The sequence below is a fragment of the Meleagris gallopavo genome, chromosome 16 (assembly GCF_905368555.1).
Source record: "Meleagris gallopavo chromosome 16, MGAL_WU_HG_1.1, whole genome shotgun sequence".
In the NCBI taxonomy this organism is placed as follows: Eukaryota; Metazoa; Chordata; class Aves; order Galliformes; family Phasianidae; genus Meleagris; species Meleagris gallopavo.
Genome location: NC_139419.1, coordinates 6,861,662 through 6,880,807, shown reverse-complemented (window position 1 = coordinate 6,880,807; position 19,146 = coordinate 6,861,662). Strand labels below are relative to the sequence as shown.

Here is a 19,146-nt window from a genome sequence, read left to right as displayed (position 1 = left end):
GGGCCGAGGGCGGAACGGCGATTGGCGAGCGGGGAAGTGGGCGGGGCTACGGGGGCCGGCGCGGCCCAGCGCGCAGCGGCGGCGTTTCCCGGCTCCCCCCGCGGCAGATTGTACACAATCATCATGGCCGCCGCCTCTGCCGCCGCCGAAGGTAGGAGCGGGCGGCCCGGGACGACGCGGAGCCGGGGCCGGCGGGGCGGGGCCGGCGCGGCGCGGCGCGGGGCGGGGCCGGCCGCGGTAGGCGGAACGCCGAGGGCCGGGGCTGGGCGGCTCCCCGGGGCCGGGCTCTTCCCCTCCGCTCCCCGCAGGTGCCGCGGAGCCGGGCATGGAGGCCGAGGCGCCGGGCTGCGGCGGGGAGGGCGGCTCGCCGCGAGGCGAGGGGTGCCGGGCCGGGCCGCCGGGCGCCGTCAGCAACGGTAGCGACGCGGAGAGCGGGCAGGAGCTGGTGGAGCTGCGGGTGATCTGGAACAAGAACAAGTACGACGTGAAGTTCCGCCTGGACAGCACGGGCGCCGACCTGAAGCAGAAGATCCACTCGCTGACAGGTGCGTGGGGCGGCCCCCAGGCCCCTTCCCGGCCGCTGCCCCCTGACCCCTCCCCGTTTCCCCCAGGCCTGCCGCCCGCCATGCAGAAGGTGATGTTCAAGGGGCTGCTGCCCGAGGAGAAAACGCTGCGAGAGATCAAAGTCACCAACGGTGCCAAGATCATGGTGGTGGGCTCCACCATCAACGACGTGCTGGCTGTCAACACGCCCAAGGATGCGGCGCAGCAGGAGGGGAAGGTGGAGGAGAGCAAGAAGGAGCCGCTCTGCAGGCAGAAGGTGTGGGGTCCAGGGAGCCTTTGGGAGGGAGTGGGTGGGACCGTGTGCTGCTTGTGCCGTGCTGTGTGCTCCCCGGTTGTGGGGGGCCTGGCGGGGCTGTGTGCTCCCCCCAGGGCTGTAAGCAATGGAAGCGTTTAGTGTTGTTAGCACAAGTAAAGCCAATGTTAATTATATCTCACAGCTAACTAGTTTTTGTTGGTGTGAAACAAAATTTCTATGGATTTCTAAACGTGTCTTTAAAGTGGGTGTGGGGGCAGTTCCCTCCATGCTGAAGGCAGCGTGGCTGCTGAGCATCCTCCTCACACCTGGGAATCCCTCCCACAGTGCCGTTCTGTGGCTGTGCTGCAGTGCTGTGGGCTGGAGGAGGATTTTCAGCTCAGGGTGTCAGCGACTTCCCTCAGATAAACTAGATTAAAAACTTAAAATGTGCATCGTTGATCTGCAACCTTTATGAGACGTGCTTTTGTTTTTCTATAATTTATCATAGTTCACGTTCACTGTAAGTTCCATCATTGCTTAAAGGTACTCAGCAACTTATGAGCTCTGAGCATGGTTTTCTTGGTTACTACTGCTCTAATCTTCCTGTTTGGTGCTGTGTTGCGGTATGCTGCACTGTCAGATCTAGAGGACTTTCTACCATTCACTGAATATAACCCCTGACTGTTAAAACTGTCTTGCCCAGTGCCAACCATGTGACTCAGCATGTACTTTTCAAAGTGAAACTTGTATTCTTTTTATGTGTATATATTTACGTATTTGTGCACCCTACGAAGGATGTTACCCTTCGCATTATATTGGGATTTTATTCATCTCTGTAATTTATTCAGGCTATTATAGGGAGTGCTCGGTTAACTTTGAAAATTAACTGTTTCCTGCGTGATAAATGACTATGGATAGTCTTTAACTGTCTCCTAGTGCTATTGGGATCTGTTGGATTCAGGGTGTGTTGGAAGTAAATTGAGAAACTCTGTTGTGTTCCTGTAAATTCTCATTTCTGTTTTTACATTGTAGCAACACAGAAAAGTATTGGATAAAGGAAAACCTGACGATGTGATGCCTTCCATTAAGGGTGTTCAGGTAGGTGAGTGGGTACCTGGGGCATTGTCACAATCAGAGAAGATGTTTTTTTCTTGTTTTGTCTTTTGTGGTTTGAGACCAACTGTGCTGGTTTTAGCTTTCCTTTCTGTTTGGGAAGAAAACTGCTAAATTGGATTGTTCTTATGCTTCAGAAAGCAAGATGTTGCAGCTTTTCCTGTTCTTCTTTCCCTGTGACTTACCACGTTGCCTTTGTTGTAGGAGCACCTACCAGCTGTGCCATTATCTGGCATGTACAACAAATCAGGGGGGAAAGTAAGATTGACCTTTAAGCTCGAGCAAGACCAGCTATGGATTGGTACAAAAGGTGAGAAACGCTAAAACTGTGAGGTGGTTAATTGGTAATTGGAGTATAAGTAAACCGTGGGAATGAGAAATATCTTCTGGCGTGACTGAACTGTGTTTAAGAGATAATATTATCTCATTACTTCAAAACTAGATTCTACTGCTGTTCCTCAAATGCCATTCTCTCAGATGGTTGGTCATTAGCTGATACGTTATTTCTGTTCTTGAAAAACTCGAGCTCAGTGGTGCCAGTAGATATGCGTTCCAGTCTGCTATTCATAGCTCCAAACGTGAATTACAATATTTGGCATTTCTCATGTATCTCAAAAGCACTTCATAAACATTGGTTCAATGCCAGCATCTCATAGAGGCCCGATGATTTGGCTGAGACTCTGAAGATTCATAGAACTGGGAATAAGAGTAGGAGTGTTGGCATATTTGTTGTTATCTGTCCTTCCAACAAAAATTAGGGGGGTGTCTTGTTTCAGTGATGTGCAACTGCAGGAACTACAGCATGTGTTGCTGTGCAGAGGAATCAGTTTACTGTCTCGAGTGGTGCCAGGAGGAGCTGAAAGTGCTGTGGTGATAGCATGCAGCACTGAGAGTATCTCAGAGAATCCCCTGCCTCCAAAGGAAGCTGTGCACTTTTAGTTTGACCGGGATGGGACAATATTTTAATGAATGGAAGGGCTTGCTTACTGTGCCAGTAAAGAAACCTAATTGGATGTAGTATTAGCTTTGGATGGCACACTCAGCTGCTACATCATTTCCAAAGTAAGCAGAAATCTCCTTTCCTACCTACAACAAATTTGATTGTGAAAACTTTCTGGCTTTAAAAACTCTATGGATACCCATTGGAGTAGCATCTCTTAGGGGAAGTAACAGAGACTGTATATAGGTCTATATATCTGTAGGTCGGGCAGCTGAGTTTTTTTGTCATTGATAATGTATTCAAAATGCATGGTTAATGTTTAGGTAATCAGTGCTCTTCCCTTACTTTGTACATCATTTTCAAGTTCAGTATATCTGAAGTGCTCTAGATTACTGCTTCTTAAGCTTTGAAACTTGATTCTTCACGTAATTGACTGTCTTTAATATAACCTGTTCCCCTACTTCCCAAAATTAGCAGCAGCTTACTTCCTTCAGGGACTGGCTGTAATTGCTGGCTGTTGTTAGGGGAAGAACTCCTTCCTGCTCTGAGAAATGTGTGGCACATACCATGCATCAGGCTAGGATGAACACAACTGGCTGTTAACGTGGTTTTTTCATTTGTCAGTCCTGGAAAACTGAAACTGATTCTTTTGTCTTTACATCACAATGTTTATTTCCCTGGGGGTTAAGTCCTCAGAAAGGAGTAGGGACATAAGAGAGAAATCTGCCACTAGTGATGTTCTTTGTGCTTGGTGGTGGTTACTGCTGCTGGCATCAGGCTGTAGGAATTGTAGCCATCTTGCTGTTTCTTTCCCTGTTTACCCATAAATGTTTCTTTGCCTGTGCTCATAAAGCAACCGTGGAGCATTTTCTCAGGATGAAGCCGGGGCTAGCTGAGGGTTAGCCAGCCTCACTTTGCTCAGCTGTCTTCACCTTGTAGTTCTGTATCATCCTTGATAGTCAGTTCTGAATGCTCTCCCCTGGCCTGGCTCTTACTGTGGGGGCTGTGCTGGTAAGAGTGGAGTTTTTTGGAAGTAATGGAGGTGTGTTTGAAGTTAGCATGACATTCTGCTTCCTCACACGTCAGAAATAATGCTTTGATCAATTTTAATGTAGAGAGAACAGAAAAGTTACCCATGGCGTCCATTAAAAATGTGGTGAGTGAACCTATTGAAGGACATGAGGATTATCACATGATGGTAAGTAACGTCTCCACTTCAGTAATATCATTCCAGTTACAGAATATGCAGAAGTAAAGCTATCAGAATAGAGCAGTGCTGAAACTGAAAGCAGTACCAGCTTGTTGTGTTGTGGAATGTCAAAATGTCAACATTGTCTGCTAACACAATGTAAATATTTGGGCTGGCACACTGAGTGCCTGCTGCTCTGTGGAAATCTGGGCTGGTTTCACAAGTGCCATTGCAAATTAGTATCCTCTGTCTTGTGACAGCACTTTTTTTTTAACTGCTGGAACAGCTTAACTCAGGATTTCTTAGTATTAGAGAGACTTTTCTTTATCTAGTTTAATTTCTGCTTTCTACTGTATTCTGTTTGTGTAAACAGGCCTTGCTGAAGGTTTAAAAGTGAAAAGTGATTTGATTCTGTAATATTTTTTTCCATGGGATTTTCTGAAAAATTGCTATTGGGTACAGGAAAGTAACACAGTTAAGAGGAGAGCAGTGCTGATTCTGCTGGACTTTTTTTGTCTGTTTCTTTTAATCTCTGGTTTCTTTTGAGGTTTTGCTTTATGGAGCACAATAAGTAACCTCTAATGCTGAAGTAAGTTCCTCATATAAGTCTGTGCCCTTTCTTTAGGGGAAGAAATGCTGTACCTTAAAACTGCTGTCTGCAGGAGGGAGCTGGTCGAGTCTTTGCTCAAATATTTGTTTTTTGATCACTGATAAAAGAAAAGTCCTCTTCTGGATATGATACAATAATGATTCTGAGACAAGGGTGGAGGTTACTGGCATGCTATGGTGCTCGTCCTCTCCTCTACCTGCTGACAGAACCAGAGAACAGGACATTATCTAAATCTATTTTAATCTGTGAGATTTCACCAATTAAAACACGATCATTGCCTAATTAGTTCCTGCTCAGCTTCCTAGCTCTGCGCATTCTGCATTCCAGTAGTTTCTGTAGAGACTTATCTTTGGGTCACACAGTACGTTCTGTCTTCCAGAGTAAATTCCTCACGTCCTTGAAACTGGCTGAGAGATTTTGTTGCAGCGAGAGTATCTTAAAAGGAAAGAGCTCATCGCTCTCACGGGTACTTTGCAGTTGTTTCACAGAGGGACGTTTCCTTTAATTTCGTATGAAATGCATGCAGTGCACAGAGGTGTCTGGAGGAGGCCGTGGTGTAGCAGCCTTGTGTGATTTTGCACAGGATAAACGTGCGTCCGCTCTGTCTGCTGTCAGCTGTTCTGTTTCCCATTTGTAAATGTTGTTGTTCTTAACTTTGCAGGCATTTCAGCTGGGCCCAACAGAAGCATCTTACTACTGGGTCTATTGGGTACCAAATCAATATGTTGATGCAATCAAAGACACGGTGCTGGGAAAATGGCAGTATTTTTGAAAGCACGCTCACCTCTGGCACAGGAAAATGACACAAAGCTAAGGACACTGCTGGGAGAGGCCTCCAGCATGCCTGGATGTGACAGTCCTGGAACTTATTAATAAAATATGATAAAAGAGGCATTGATGGAAGCCAGAGGTGATGTTCTTTCACCATTAGTTTACTTTTAACTTAAAATTTTCACCATCCCTTTTCTGCAGTCAGCTTCAACCGTATTTAAAGCAAAATGCAGTGGAAATCAATAAATTCTAATTCACAAAATACTGTGTGTAATACACTTAAATCTGCTGAGAGTTAATCTTCCGATTTAGTTTTAAAAAGAAACTATTACAATGTATTGTTGAGGCTTTTTTTACACGGTTTGAACAAAAACAACTATTTTCATAATCTTTCGGTTACGAGCATTAGACTTAATTTAGTGACTTGGTTGTGACTGAGAATTTCAGAACCAGTTTATTTTTAGAAATAAACTTGAAGCAGTGTAACAGTATGCAAAATGGATGTTCAGCAAGCCATATTCTGCTGGCCCTTTTCTTTCGGGTTTGAATCTTTGGTGGCAAAACTCTGCATTTATTTGTTTTTAAACCCAAAGATGCCCTCCTTTTTTTTCTTTTTTTCTTTTTTTTTTTTTTTTTTTTTGGTTGTTGTTGTTGTTTTGTTTAATTCCCCCTCTCTCCCAGTGCTGGAAGTTGTGGGTTGATACTCCGTGGCATGTTTGGAGCAGAGGAACACCCCTGTAGATGTTCTGTAAGCACTGTGACCCGGTGCTGCTCGCTGTCCTGCTTTGTGCCACCGTTGTTTCCATCTCTGCTCCACTTGTGCCCGGAGTGCTGCGTTTTGGAGCTCTGTGCACACTGCAGCCCTGAGTCACATCGCAGCTGTTGTGACGATGCTTACCTGTCTGACTGGAAAACAAACCTACAGAAAGCTCCGGGCTCTGTGACCGTGCTGCTGTGTGCAGTAATGCAGGTCTTGCAGGGGAGGTGAACCGAATGCGCCTTCCTTCCCCTGTTTGTGTTGGGGAGGAGGACAGAGGTGGGAGAGGGAAGTTGTGATGCCATTTTGCATCGTAAATAACAGCAGTAGCCTTTTGTGATCCAAATCTGAAATGGGTATCTTCTTCAGTGAACCCTGCCAGACCAGGGGGATCTGTCCAGCGACTGACCTTCTGAAATTTCAGTTACCTTCCAGCTTTTCTTTGGCTCAAGTTTACAGTAAGTTCTTACAGTAAGTTCTTGCATCCAGTTCTGTCTGAAATACCGTTCTGTGCCATTGGTTTGTGGTATTCAGTGTCATCTCAGCAATTAACGTGCCATTTATCTCAGGTTTTCTGCAAGGACCTTCCAGTCCTGACAAGGTGCACACCCCTACCGGATTGTATGTGCAGTCAGACTGAGTCTGTCTGGCTGTGTGTTAAATCTGCAGCTAACAGATCGCTGTTTGGTTTTGGTTGTTTCAACCCTGTAAGCTTAATATTCCTCAATTCAAATAGCTCAGCATTTTGTGAAACTTGCTTAGAAATATCCTTTTAGGAACAGCTGAACTGACTATATTCCATATCCATTTTTCACTTGCCTTGAAATAGCCCAGTTGAAACTCAGCAAGTGCAAACTCCTAAATGTATTTTGTTTTATCCGAGAGACTTGGGAAAGTGTTCACTTCATGGTGTGTGTTAAGGGTGCTTATTTACCTGTAGGCTCTTGATAGCAATGTAGGCAGCTTTTGTTTTGTCCTTTCAGTTAGAGCATTGATGCAATATGAATTGTAAAGGTGTTCCATATCCAAGATAGAAACTAGTGATGTTCTGGTTACTCCCATAGTGTGAGGTCTCTGCCTGTGGTGCTGCAGCAATGCAGGAGCCCTGGGGGCTGCAGGTGGGGGCTCTTGCAGTGGGTTGGAGGTAGCAGTTCTTCTGTCACTCTTACTTTCTGATTGCCAGTGCGGGTGATAAAGCTTTAATTTTAACTTTCAGTCCCTGGTGGAAGGTGTATGTGCTGCAGCACTCCATCATTTGTTATAGCTGGTGTATGAGGGTAATTAATGATGCTGGTGTCTTCTGTCCCCTGGGTTCACCTTTGCACTCATCTGTCTCTTTTGTTCTGGCTGTCAGCTCCACTCACTGCCTGGCTTGCTTGGAGCTCCCTGCATCCATTCACACTCTATTTCCTCCCCTATTCTTTCCCTGGCTTGCCTCTAAGAGGACTTATCTGTGGCTCAGCTCCTCCCCGAGGTGCTGTGGAGTCTGGTTTGGTGCAGGATCACGGTGAGTACACATGGCACCGTGGGCACTGCCCACTGCCATGGCCAGAGGGCACCAGGAGCAGCACCTTCCCACCTGTTCCCACCCTGTACTGGGGACAGCAACTTGTCTCAAACTGAGTATGGAAGTTGGGGTTACAAAGCAGCTTTAGATATGAAGAAGAAAAAATTATAAACAAAGATGATCAAAAATGGTCCTGTTTAGGTGCTTCTTTTCTATTTAAATTTTATTTGAAGATTCTTTTTTTGAATTTCTTTTATTCTATGTGCAAAGTTTAATTTAAAATATAGGAAAGTGATGCTTACTGGAAATGCTTTAATTGGTGTTTGTTGGGTTGTTACAGCGGGTTTCTCAGGAGTTCTTTGAGGCCAATATTCCTTCTGACTTTAGCAGCATCTCTTAAGATCCTCTCTCTTTTGGAAGGATGTGGAGCTCTGTATCTTCTGCTGCGTGCCCATTTCTCCGAGGTGGTTATTGTCATTGGTCATTAACATCCAAGAGAACATGCTGTGTGTTTAGTCCTGCTGTGCTGCAGCCTGTCTGACCACAGCTGTGTGCCAGGCTTCTCTGAGCTTGCTCTGAGAGCTGTGGTGCTCCCCAGGGCTGGTGGGCACGGAGCAGTGCTGTGCAGGAAGCAGCTTTGGTCCCCACTGAGACACGGTGTCAGATGTGATGTGAAGACGTAAGCAGTGCTTTCAGTTGGCTGATGAAGATTGCTTTGAGATCCAATGTGTATTCTTCCATAGGATGTTTCTGGTAATAGCTGCAGTGATTCCTATGCAAAAGCTTAATTACTTCACTTAAACAACAATTTGATGCCTTTCTATGGAGATCGTTTCCCTGTTGTGTGTAGAAGTGTCATTCCCCATGAGCTGTTTTTGGGGTTCCTTAGGAAACCATACCAGGTGTGTCAGTTTACTGCTCAGTGGAAGCAACCAGAACACAAATGTGTAGTGGCAGCTGCAATCCTCACCCCGCTGCTGCCCTGTCCCCCCAGCAGCCCTGCTGCAGTCTGTTTGCTACTCGGAGTGCTCCAGCTCCCCCAGTGCTGTTCCCACATCCCCTGCCTGCTGCCAGGATCCCTTTCCTCTCCTTGTTCAGAGCACAGCATTCCTTCTGCAGCCACTTTGCATCCCGAGCATAAACGATTCCTGGATTTGTTTTTCATCTGAGTTTTAAAAAGATATCGTTTAAAGTTTGTTTGGGTCCGATCATAGAATGTGTCCTGCATGAAAACGCTGTATTATTTACGCATTTTTCATATCAAACTTAAAGTAAATAATTAATTCCTGTTAGTGACAGAGTCTGATGAGAAACAGGTAACTAAAATCACAAAAGAGAGAAGAGGAGATGAGTTCCAGGACCCAGACGAGCTGTTCACACGCAGTGCTCACATCTGGCACACACACACACACAGTGCCATGTCAGCCCCAGTGCTCTGTGCCCGCTGTCCATGTGCTGCCCATGCCCCTCCAGCACAGCGTTCCCACCCAGCACTGTGCCAACATGCAGCAAAGTTTGCTTTCAGGCCTCCCTTCCTTTGTTGGCTTTCTCTTTCCCTCTGTAACATTGTTTCCCAATCAAACTGTTTTCATTCTGTGCCATGTTCTCCTGTTGCTTCAGCCACGGATTTGTTCTCTGCGCTCACAAAAGTTCACGATGTCTTATCCATGTTCTGAGCAATTCTTTCATTTCTTGTTTTAAAAACAAAAAGATCTTCGATGTTTGTGTCCACTGCAGATTTATTTTAAATGGAATATGTAAGTACCATGTTTAATGGTATTTTTAAATAATCTATTGCCTATTTCTGGGGAGCGGGAGATGACATATTTAGTCTTAGATTTGCACTGCTGGATTTTTTAAGTGTAACCTTGACTGGTTATCCTATTGTTCTATTCTGTAAGATTAATTAGTCTTATGAATTAAAGTTTGATAATGAAGTCTGTCTGTGTTGGAGTCTTTGGGCACTCTGCACACACCAACTGCAGCTCGTGTCACAGCTGAGAGCCCCTGCACCAGGGCTGATCCCGATGCCATCAGTGTTGCTCTCTGGGAGCAGTTATTTCAGCTCGGTGCTTTACGTTGCTAATTACAAAAGGAGGCGGGTTACAGGCAGTACTTCCTTAGCTCCCTCTTCACCCGTAGGCTACGGCCTTGTTTTAGTTCATAGGATGCCCGTATCGTGCTGAGTGTGCCCAGCCAGCATCCTGATATGGGCAGGGTCGGCCCCCAAAAAGCAGATGCCCCTACAGCCCTGGTCTTAAAGCTTAGCATGTGCTGTCCCGTGTTTGTTACTGGCTTTAGAAACCTCCTTTCCCCCCCTCACCGTTCAGGGAGAGGGGGAAGAATGGGATGAGATAAACTTATAGCGTTAGTACCGCAATAAAGATCAACGTAGATGATAACGTACATGCGCCAGATGGAGTAACGTCCCTTCAGCGCGATATCGAGGCGCGCTGTAAATCATAAGGGGCAATGTCATAATCTGTAGGGTCGGGAGGGGGAGAACTGCGGGCGCTCCCCTTCCCCTCCAGCGTGTCTTTGCAGAGAGAACGCATCAGATCCCCGGCGCTGCCGCAGGACGGGCAGCTCAGCGTATCGGCGCGGCTCCCGGAGGCGCTGCCCGGACCGCCCACCCCCCGCCCCGTCCCCGTACGGCCGCCCCGGGCCGGGAGGGGGCGGCGGGGAGGAAACCGCGTCCTGGTTCCGGCCCGGCCCCGCCGCCTCTCGGGCGATAGCGCGGCCCCGCCCGGCCCCGCGCTGTGCCCCCGGCATGCCCGGGCCATGAGCGGCCCCGCCGCGCTGCTCTCCGAGCTGCTGCTGCTACTCGCGCTGCTCCGCGTGCCGCCCGCGCAGGTACGGGGTGAGCGGGGCTGAGCCGGGCAGGGCGGTGCGACGCGCGTGGTTCTGCGAGAGGCGCTGAGGGGTGCGCGGAAGGCTGCCGTGGGACGGCCGAGTGCGGGAGCGGAGGGTGCCAGAAGGAGGAAAGAGGGACGGAGCTGCGAGGGCCGAGGGAAGGTCGGAGGGACGGAGGGAGGCTGCGGCAGTGACATCTGCCGCTCTGCCGGGGCGGCGGTGTCGGTTCCGGACCCCGCGAAGGCCCTCAATGCCGCGGCACCGGGATGGATTTCTGCGGGAGTCCCCGGGGATGACGCATCAGTCGGGCCCGCTGCGACCGCCGCTGTGTGCTGCGGACGGGCACGCAGCAGCCCCGCGGGCAGGGGTCGCGCTGGGTCCTGCTCTTCAGCCTGGCCGGGTCCTCAGACTGAACCCTGTGCTTGGTTCACGGCCGAGGACGTGGTGAGCTGCGGGTCAGAGCCGGTGCAGCGGTGGGATGAGAAGCCGGGGCCCCGTGCACCGAGCGTCGGTGTGCGGTCGGGCAGCAGGTGCTGTCCCCGCGCTTCCTGTGCCGCGTCGCTCCCGTCCCCATCCTGTTTGCCGATGGGGTGAGGCCAGACGGTGAGCGCGGCGGTGAGCTGGCGCTTGCGAACGTGGACACGGCACACGGAAGCAGCAGTTCCCTTCTCCACAGTAGGTTTGCAATTGGTCCTTTATCATAAAGGCAGCTGAAACGCACGGCTGTCAGAGCCTGCACCATTAGTTGCATGTCTGGCATTAAAACTCGCCCAACGAGTTTGCTTCTGGAAGGAGCTGGTGGCCGGGCTTCATGTGTCAATCTCGGGAGGGGCCGTGGGGACAGTAGGACAGTCACCTCACAGCCAGCCCTGCAGGCACAGCATGCCCCAGAGCACCGGGGGTTTGGCACTTCTGCCACCCATTCATAAAGCACAGCACCTCCTAGCAGATGACATCCTCTGCCGTTCCATATCGCAGACCTGATGGCTGGGTGTGCTGTGCTCGGCACAAAAGGTTTTCCTCACCTGGGAGCAGGGAGGACCTCGATCTGCTTCCCTGCAGCCTGCTCCCCTGCTGCTCTGTGAGATCCACACAGCACAGTGCTATTGGATGGCACAGGTTCTCCAAGGTGGCACGGTGCTGTTGGGTGGCACAGCACCAGGCTCATCCTCAGTCCATCCGTGCCCTCAGGCCTCAATTTCTGCCCACAGTGTCTCAAAGATAGCGCTGTGACTGTCCCAGAAACTCTGCTCTTCATATCAACGCTGGATGGAAACCTCCATGCAGTCAGTAAGAGCTCCGGCGATGTCAGGTGGACCCTGAAGGATGGTGAGTGGCAGCCCAGGGCTCACCCACAGCTCTGTGCACACTCCAGGGCTGCCAGGCACAGCTCTGTCCCTGCATGGCTGCTGGCAGAGAGCATTGGCTGTGCTGCTGGCCGTGACTATTCTGGGTCTGACATGCAGATAGGTCTGCCCTGAGCGTGCCAGCACGTGGCTGTGTGTAAACACTGCCACGCTGTCTGCTGCAAGGGGTGAGGCTGCTGACGTGGTGTTTCGCTCTCTTTTTCAGATCCCATTCTGCAGGTGCCGGTCTATGTCGCAGAGTGAGTATTGCTGTCCTGCCAGACAGGCTGTTACTTCCGGCCCTGCAGGAGGCATTCAGGGATGCTGACAGATGGGGCTGCCCTGAGAACCAACCCATTCGCAGCCTTAGAGAAAGTCACCATGCCCACCTTTATGCAAGCACTTCATGCACGATGATGAGCAATAGCTGTGGCAGACCAGTACCACCATGCACAGAAGCATGGAAGAGAAACCAGAGGAAATTCCTGAGTCCCCTTCAAGCTGCAAGGGACCTGGGGACAGCAAAGAGCTACTTGTGCTGGCATGGGGCAGGAAGGAACCCATCCAGGACCACTGCTGGATGAATTTCCTTACTACATCTTCTGCTCAGCCATTGATGTGTTCCCAGAGCTTGGGTGCAGCTCACATGTTGTTCTCCCACTTTTCAGACCAGCGTTTCTGCCAGACCCCAATGATGGCAGCCTATACATCCTGGGAGGGAAGAAAAAAGAAGGCTTGATGGTCAGTGGGGGGCTGCGGTTGACCTGTCCCCTCTGTTTCCCTGGGCTGTGGCAGCTGCTGGTCCTTGACACCATGATGTATTGGTTGGGTGGCGTGGGATGGCACAGCTGTGCTGGGCTGTGCTTTCTGGGAGCATCCCAGGCTGCAGGTCGGGCTGGCTGTGGCATTGAGGCCACATGCTCTCTGTGTTGCAGAAGCTGCCATTCACCATCCCAGAGCTGGTCCAGTCGTCACCGTGCCGCAGCTCGGACGGGGTGCTCTACACAGGTACTGGAGCTTGGGCAGCACTGCTGCTGGGAAAAGTGCCTGATGTGTGAGTGTGGAACTGCAGGGAGGGAGTGGGGGGAGCTCGTGGATGCGTGGCTGTGGGCTGGGAGAGGTGGGGAGGAGGCAGCTGCTGAGTGGGAGAGCAGCGCTGCAGAGCTGTAGGGCAAAGTGTGCTCTCTTTGGCAGGGAAGAAGCTGGACACCTGGTTCATTGTGGACCCCAAGTCAGGGGAGAAGCAGACCACGCTCTCAACAGAGGCCTGGGATGGGGTGTGTCCCTCCAGCCCACTGCTCTACATCGGCCGCACCCGTAAGGCTGTCCTCCCCTCCGCTCACCCTGCGGGTCCCAGGGGGTGCTGGGCTGTTCCACTGCCTCCACGGGGGCTGCTGCCATCCAGAGTGATTTGTGTGACTGCTGCCAGCAGCAGGCTCTGCTGTCCCTTTGGAAGTGGCAAAAGAGTGGAGAGTCTGCTTTTCTCCAGCAGCACGCTGTGATGTTGGGCTCAGCGCTACCAATGTGCTGGAGCTGGCATTGGCTTCGTGCTGGCAGCTCCTGGGGTGTCAGCATTTCCCCTCCACATTCAAGGCATCGTCCCCATCGCACACAGTGACTGTGCTGCTCTGCTCTCACCCCAGAGTACGTCATCACCATGTATGACACCAAGACGAGGGAGCTGCGCTGGAATGCCACCTACTCTGACTACTCGGCACCGCTCTACGAGGAGTCCTACCCCTACAGTGAGTGTCCCTGGCCCTGCCCACACTGGCTGTGCCGTGGTGCTGCTGCAGCTGGGATCTGGGCTGCCGTGGCTGCTAGGGGATGCGGTTGCTGTGCCATGCTGTGCTGTGTTGTGCTAGGGCTCACCTGCCTGGCAGAGATGGAGCCATGGCTCTGGGACAGGCAGCATGTGTTTCTCTGGCAAAGACAGTTCCCACAGCCCATTGCTGTGCCTTGCAGGACACTTGTGGAGCTGCGGGATGCATTGGGTCACCCAAGTCCACAGTGCTCGGCACAGGCAGGGGGATGCAGCCACGCAGGCAGCACCTCTACATTGCTTCCCCCTCTGTTTCTATCCAGAAATGTCTCACTTTGCCTCCAGCGGGGACGGGCTGGTGGTGACACTGGACAAGGAGAGCGGCGAGGTGCTGTGGGCACAGAACTATGGCTCACCCGTGGTTGGCATCTACATGTGGCACCAGGACAGCCTGCGGCGCGTCCCCCACCTCAACCTGGCCATGGAGACACTGCGCTACCTGACCTTCCACTCGCAGGACATCCACCTCGCCCGCTGGGGCCACCAGGGCATGAAGGACTTCACGGCCACCAAGACCCAGCTGCTGTAGGTGATGCGGTGTGGGGTTCCGCTGGGGCGACTATGGGTGGTGGCTTAGAGTGAGCGAGGCACTGTCACAGCTGCCACCATCTCGAGGGATGTGGGATGCCAGAAGGTCACAGTAGTGACAAGCAGTGGCTCTGGGGTGCTCATGCCTGCCTGTCCTACTGAGCCGATGCTGCACCCACATTGCAGGCCAGCGTTGTACGTGGGGAAGCATGCGGCCAGCTTCTATGCCCTGACCTCCCTGGTACACAGCAGTGTAGCACTGGTGGTGAGTATCTGAATGCCCGTGCCATGCTGTGTGTGCATCTCATCCCCATTGCCCCGTCTTGCAGCCACAGGGCATCACGCTGGCCAGGATTGATGGCCCCACCACGGATGACGTGACCATGAGAGAGTCAGGAGAGTGTGAGATCACCCCCAGCACCGATGTCAAGTACCCACAGGACAGCATCACCGCACTGCACAACCAGTGGCTGTTGATAGGTGCGGGGCTGCACACAGTCATGGGAGCTGCCTTGCTGTGCAGCTACAGCTCTCAGCTCTCTGCTTTCCCCCACCCCAGGGCACCATGAGCTGCCTCCCGTGGTGCACACCACCATGCTCAGAGCTTTCCCTGAGAACTTGAGGAAGGCAACAGAAACCATCATTCCCCGCAGCTCTCCTGCCAGGAATGTGTTTGATGATGTGAGTGGTGAAGCAGTGTGTGTCACTGCTTTGCTGGGGGCACCTCGGGCCATGAGGGGTTGCATGGGTTGGATGGTGTCCAAGTGCATGGGGTGGTGTCAGGGGGGGCCTGTGGGTCTCTCAGCTTTGGGAATAGCTGGGAGGAGAAGGAGCCTTGGGTGCTGTCATAACCCAGTATCCCCTCTCCTGCAGTTCCTGGCCCCCAGCAGTGCGGAGGAGCTGGCTCTGCGGGGCAGTGAGGGGCATGTCCCACCCGAGCCTGGCCACAGAGAGCAAACAGAGGTGTACCCGGATTCTGGTGACTGGGACCTGCTGCTGGCTGCTGTCGGCACAGTGCTGCTGGGTGGTGGGGTCCTGCTGCTCCTCGTCATGGTGCGTGGGCTGCTACTGGTACCGCCTTGCAGAGCTGGGAGCCACAGATGTACTAAGGCCTTGGGTGCTCGCAGCAGCTGAGAGGATTCCTCCTTTGTGCTTCAGAAGCTGCAGAAGCAGCATGAGGTGCAGCAGCAGCAGCTGGAGAAGCAGATTCAGCTCTTGCAGCAGCAACAGCAGGAGATGCTGCTCCCACATCGCAGTTCCAGTGAGGGCATCCCTGCAGCACCCAAACAGCCAGCGGGAAGCAGAGAAAGTGCACCTGGGCTGCAGCCAAGCTCTGATCCCTGTGCCCCCACGGAGCTGGTGAATGGGATGGTGAGCATGAAGCCGGCAGTGTCTGCAGGTAGGTACTGAACCAATCTTCTTCCTGGAGGAGTAATGCTGGAGGGTTGCAGGGTGTCTGCATTTCTCTGCAGAAGTGGAGCCCGACGTGGTTGTTGTTGGGAAAGTTTCCTTTAACCCCAAGGATGTGCTGGGCCACGGAGCGGGAGGGACCTTCGTCTTCAGGTGGGTTTGTGGCACTGGGAGCCTTTCTGCTGTGACTATGGGGTGATGGCCCCTTCCTGCACTTTGGCCCAGAGCCTCCAGCACAGAGAGGGGTGTGATTTTCCTACAAAAAACCTTAGCTGATCCTCTGGTGTACAGCTCTGGGCATCCCTCCCATGCTGGGGGGCTTGTGACATTGCCTGGTGCTCAGCCATCTCTCTCCATCTGCACACAGGGGGCAGTTTGAAGGCCGGAACGTGGCCGTGAAGCGCCTTCTGCCCGAGTGCTTCCACCTCGTGGACCGCGAGGTGCGGCTGCTGCAGGAGTCAGACGAGCACCCACATGTCGTGCGCTACTTCTGCACCGAGAAGGACAGGCAGTTCCACTACATCGCTATTGAGCTCTGCTCTGCCACGCTGCAGGAGGTGAGCGCGCAGTCCCCCCATGCCATGTGCTGCAATCACCCTGGGCATGGCAAGCCTTGGGTAAATGGCCTCCCTGTGAGCTCATACACCTGACATTCCTCCTCTCCAGCTTCAGTACCGGCCCCAGCTCACCTCTCTGCCTCTCTCTGGTTGCAGTATGTGGAGAGCCCCAGCTTTGATCGGCGCAGCCTGGACCCGGTGTCTGTTCTGCACCAGACCATGTCGGGGCTGGCGCACCTGCACTCGCTCAGCATCGGTGAGGCAGCGGCATCCCTGTGGTGATGGCATCCATCAGGGCACCGTGTCCTGTTCTCAGCCATCACAGCAGCATCCCCTAACTCGGCCCTGCAGCTGCAGCACCACCTGCAGGTAATGCTGCAACCCACCTTTTGCAGTTCATCGTGACCTGAAGCCCTGCAACATCCTCATCTCCGTCCCCAACAGCCATGGGCAGATCCGAGCCGTCATCTCTGACTTTGGGCTGTGCAAGAAGCTGCAGGGCGGGCGGCACAGCTTCAGCCTGCGCTCTGGCATCCCTGGCACTGAGGGCTGGATTGCACCCGAGGTGCTGCAGGAGGCACCAAAGGAGAACCCCGTCAGTGAGCCACATGTCCTGCTTAGCGCTCACTAGCTTTCCCCTGCTGCCTCCTCCTTGCTTGCACTGTGCTGCTGAAATGCACGATTCAGACCAGAGCTCTGGGAGCATAATGCAGCCGTGCTCAGTGTCATGGCTCCCTCAGGCAGCGTTGCTTTCTGCTGCATTGCTCCTTCTCAATGCAGTGGCAGAGCCTCATGGAACAGGAGTGCCGCTTCATCTCTCTGCTCCTTGGCTCTGCTTTGGCAAACACGGAGCAGGTGGAGGTCGCACACCTGCTCGTCCCAGTGAGCCTTGTGCTTGGGTCAGCTCATGTGGGTGCCGAGGGCAGCAACTGCTCTGCTGTGTTTGTCTGGCATGGCTGCAGCTGCCATGGGCTGTGAGGGGCCCATCTCCTGCCTGTGTCTTGCAGACATGCGCAGTGGACATCTTCTCTGCTGGCTGTGTTTTCTACTATGTGGTGTCTGGAGGGCAGCACCCCTTTGGGGACAGCCTGCGGCGCCAGGCCAACATCCTGGCAGGTGCCTGCCAGCTGCCCTGCCTGCAGGAGGACGTGCATGGTGAGGCTGCAGTGGGTCCCTGCAGTGCCTGCCCTGCTCTGAGCCCTCTGCCTGTCCTCGTGCCACCACCGCTCTGTTCTGTTCCGTGCACCAGACAAGGTTGTGGCCAGGGAACTGATCACATCCATGCTCAGCAGTGAACCCCAGAAGCGCCCCTCAGCCCCTGCTGTCCTCATGCACCCCTTCTTCTGGAGCGCAGAGAAGCAGCTGCAGTTCTTCCAGGTATGTGCTGGGCACTGCATTACGGTGTGGGCAATGAATCTCTTCCTCTAATCTCACCTACACATCCCCACTGCGTGGTGCAGGATGTCAGCGACCGCGTGGAGAAGGAGCCGGCCGAGGGGGCCCTGATGGCAGCGCTGGAGGCGGGTGGCCGTGCTGTGGTGAGGACAAACTGGAGGATGCACATCTCCCTGCCACTGCAGATGGGTAAGAAGCACTGGCCACGTGCCATGCCAATGCGGGAATATGCAGGGAGTGGAACGTTCCAGGCGTCAGAGGGCCCCGCAGCCAAACGCTGGAGGAGACAGAAGTGCAGGCAGTGCAGAGCAGAACCCCACGGCTGTAGGGCTGTGTCCCCGGCTCTCACCTCACCCTCTCCTTTACTTTCCCCAGACCTGCGCAAATTCCGCACCTACAAGGGGGGCTCAGTGCGTGACCTGCTGCGCGCCATGAGGAACAAGGTACGTCCTGCCTCCCCCCCACCCTGCACTGCCCTGCCGTCCCGTCCCTCACACCCCTCTTCTCCCGCAGAAGCACCACTACCACGAGCTGCCTGCTGAGGTCCGTGAGGCGCTGGGCTCCGTCCCCGACGGCTTCGTGCAGTACTTCACCTCCCGCTTCCCCCGGCTGCTGCTGCACACACACAGCGCCATGCAGCTCTGCGCCCACGAGCGGCTCTTCCACCCCTACTACAGCTCTGAGCTGGGGGGCACAGGGAGGTGAGCGAGGTCAGCGTGGCTGCAGCACCGCTCCTCGTGCCCCAGGCTGCCGGAGCGTCGACCTTTGGGCTCACCTGTATGGGACTCGGCCACAGCCATCCTCCTGGATGGCCCCGGAACCTTCCGGCATCCTCCCCACAGAGTTGGACAGGGTGAGATGAGGACACAGACACTGTGTGATGTGTGCAGGGTCTACCAAACCCACAGGAGCTTCCGTCTTTGCAAAACCTCAGGGTCAGACATAGGAGTCTGGAGACCAGAGAATAAAAATTCTCTACTGCAGCTGTAGTATTTTAAGAAGCCAGGGAAGGAAAAAAAAGTTTTCCTGAGAACAGCTGGAAGCACTGCAGCTCAGCAGCTGGAGCCCACAGGTCGCTCCTCAGATCAGCAGCCTTGTTTCCACGGTTCCTCCTGGGGAAGCAGCTGTCCATATGTTTAACACAGAGATGGGAGCAGAAGGACTGATAGCACAGGCTGACCCTGGACACGGTCCTTGTCCCCAGCTGACAGCACACAGATCAGTGCTCAGCATCTGTCCCAGGGCTTTGGCCTCACTCATTGCACAGGGTCTGGGAGGGCATGCCAGCCCCTGGGGGAGGCTCGAGGCCCCCAGCACAGTGCTGATAGCAGCTGGGTTTGTGCAGGCCCATTCCTCTTTTACTGTGGTATGGGCTCTTGTTACATAGGTAACAAGGCACTTGTGCCTGGTTTATCTTCAGAACACTGTATAGCCAAGAACATTTTATACAAAATGTTACAAAAAAATAATAAAAAAAAGCTTGTCCTGCTTTAAACCAAAATGATACGAGAGCACCAGTGATGACAGCCATCAGCACTGGACTACTGCA

At 52.9% G+C, this 19,146-nt stretch overlaps 2 protein-coding genes across 6 annotated transcripts; both read left to right on the top strand.

The window, feature by feature from the left end:
• Nucleotide 1: 1 nt before the first annotated feature.
• On the top strand, nucleotides 2-9,623 carry UBFD1 (ubiquitin family domain containing 1). Of its 4 annotated transcripts, none has more exons than XM_085237752.1 (8): nucleotides 2-151; nucleotides 309-545; nucleotides 612-820; nucleotides 1,832-1,897; nucleotides 2,117-2,222; nucleotides 3,968-4,050; nucleotides 5,031-5,117; nucleotides 5,313-9,623. In XM_085237752.1, exons 1-8 carry the CDS (start codon nucleotides 124-126, stop codon nucleotides 5,421-5,423), a joined length of 927 nt encoding a protein of 308 aa, XP_085093878.1. In that variant the 5' UTR covers nucleotides 2-123; the 3' UTR covers nucleotides 5,424-9,623. The 4 variants fall into 4 exon arrangements, with proteins under 4 accessions (XP_085093878.1, XP_085093881.1, XP_085093880.1 ...); XM_085237755.1 differs by lacking the exon at nucleotides 5,031-5,117 and adding an exon at nucleotides 4,589-4,630; XM_085237754.1 differs by lacking the exon at nucleotides 5,031-5,117.
• A 716-nt stretch (nucleotides 9,624-10,339) lies between these two features.
• Nucleotides 10,340-19,098, top strand: ERN2 (endoplasmic reticulum to nucleus signaling 2). 2 transcript variants are annotated; one of them, XM_085237746.1, is made up of 22 exons: nucleotides 10,340-10,539; nucleotides 11,751-11,868; nucleotides 12,112-12,145; nucleotides 12,554-12,626; nucleotides 12,821-12,893; nucleotides 13,080-13,202; nucleotides 13,529-13,630; nucleotides 13,971-14,232; nucleotides 14,422-14,500; nucleotides 14,565-14,715; nucleotides 14,795-14,916; nucleotides 15,109-15,288; nucleotides 15,394-15,634; nucleotides 15,708-15,798; nucleotides 16,013-16,202; nucleotides 16,312-16,571; nucleotides 16,647-16,797; nucleotides 17,210-17,357; nucleotides 17,452-17,579; nucleotides 17,663-17,786; nucleotides 17,973-18,040; nucleotides 18,111-19,098. In XM_085237746.1, the coding sequence occupies exons 1-22, from the start codon at nucleotides 10,468-10,470 to the stop codon at nucleotides 18,300-18,302; spliced, it is 2,982 nt and encodes a 993-aa protein (XP_085093872.1). In that variant the 5' UTR covers nucleotides 10,340-10,467; the 3' UTR covers nucleotides 18,303-19,098. The 2 variants fall into 2 exon arrangements, with proteins under 2 accessions (XP_085093872.1, XP_010717803.1); XM_010719501.4 differs by having other exon boundaries at nucleotides 10,343-10,539; nucleotides 16,359-16,458; nucleotides 16,598-16,797.
• The last annotated feature ends 48 nt before the right edge of the window (nucleotides 19,099-19,146 follow it).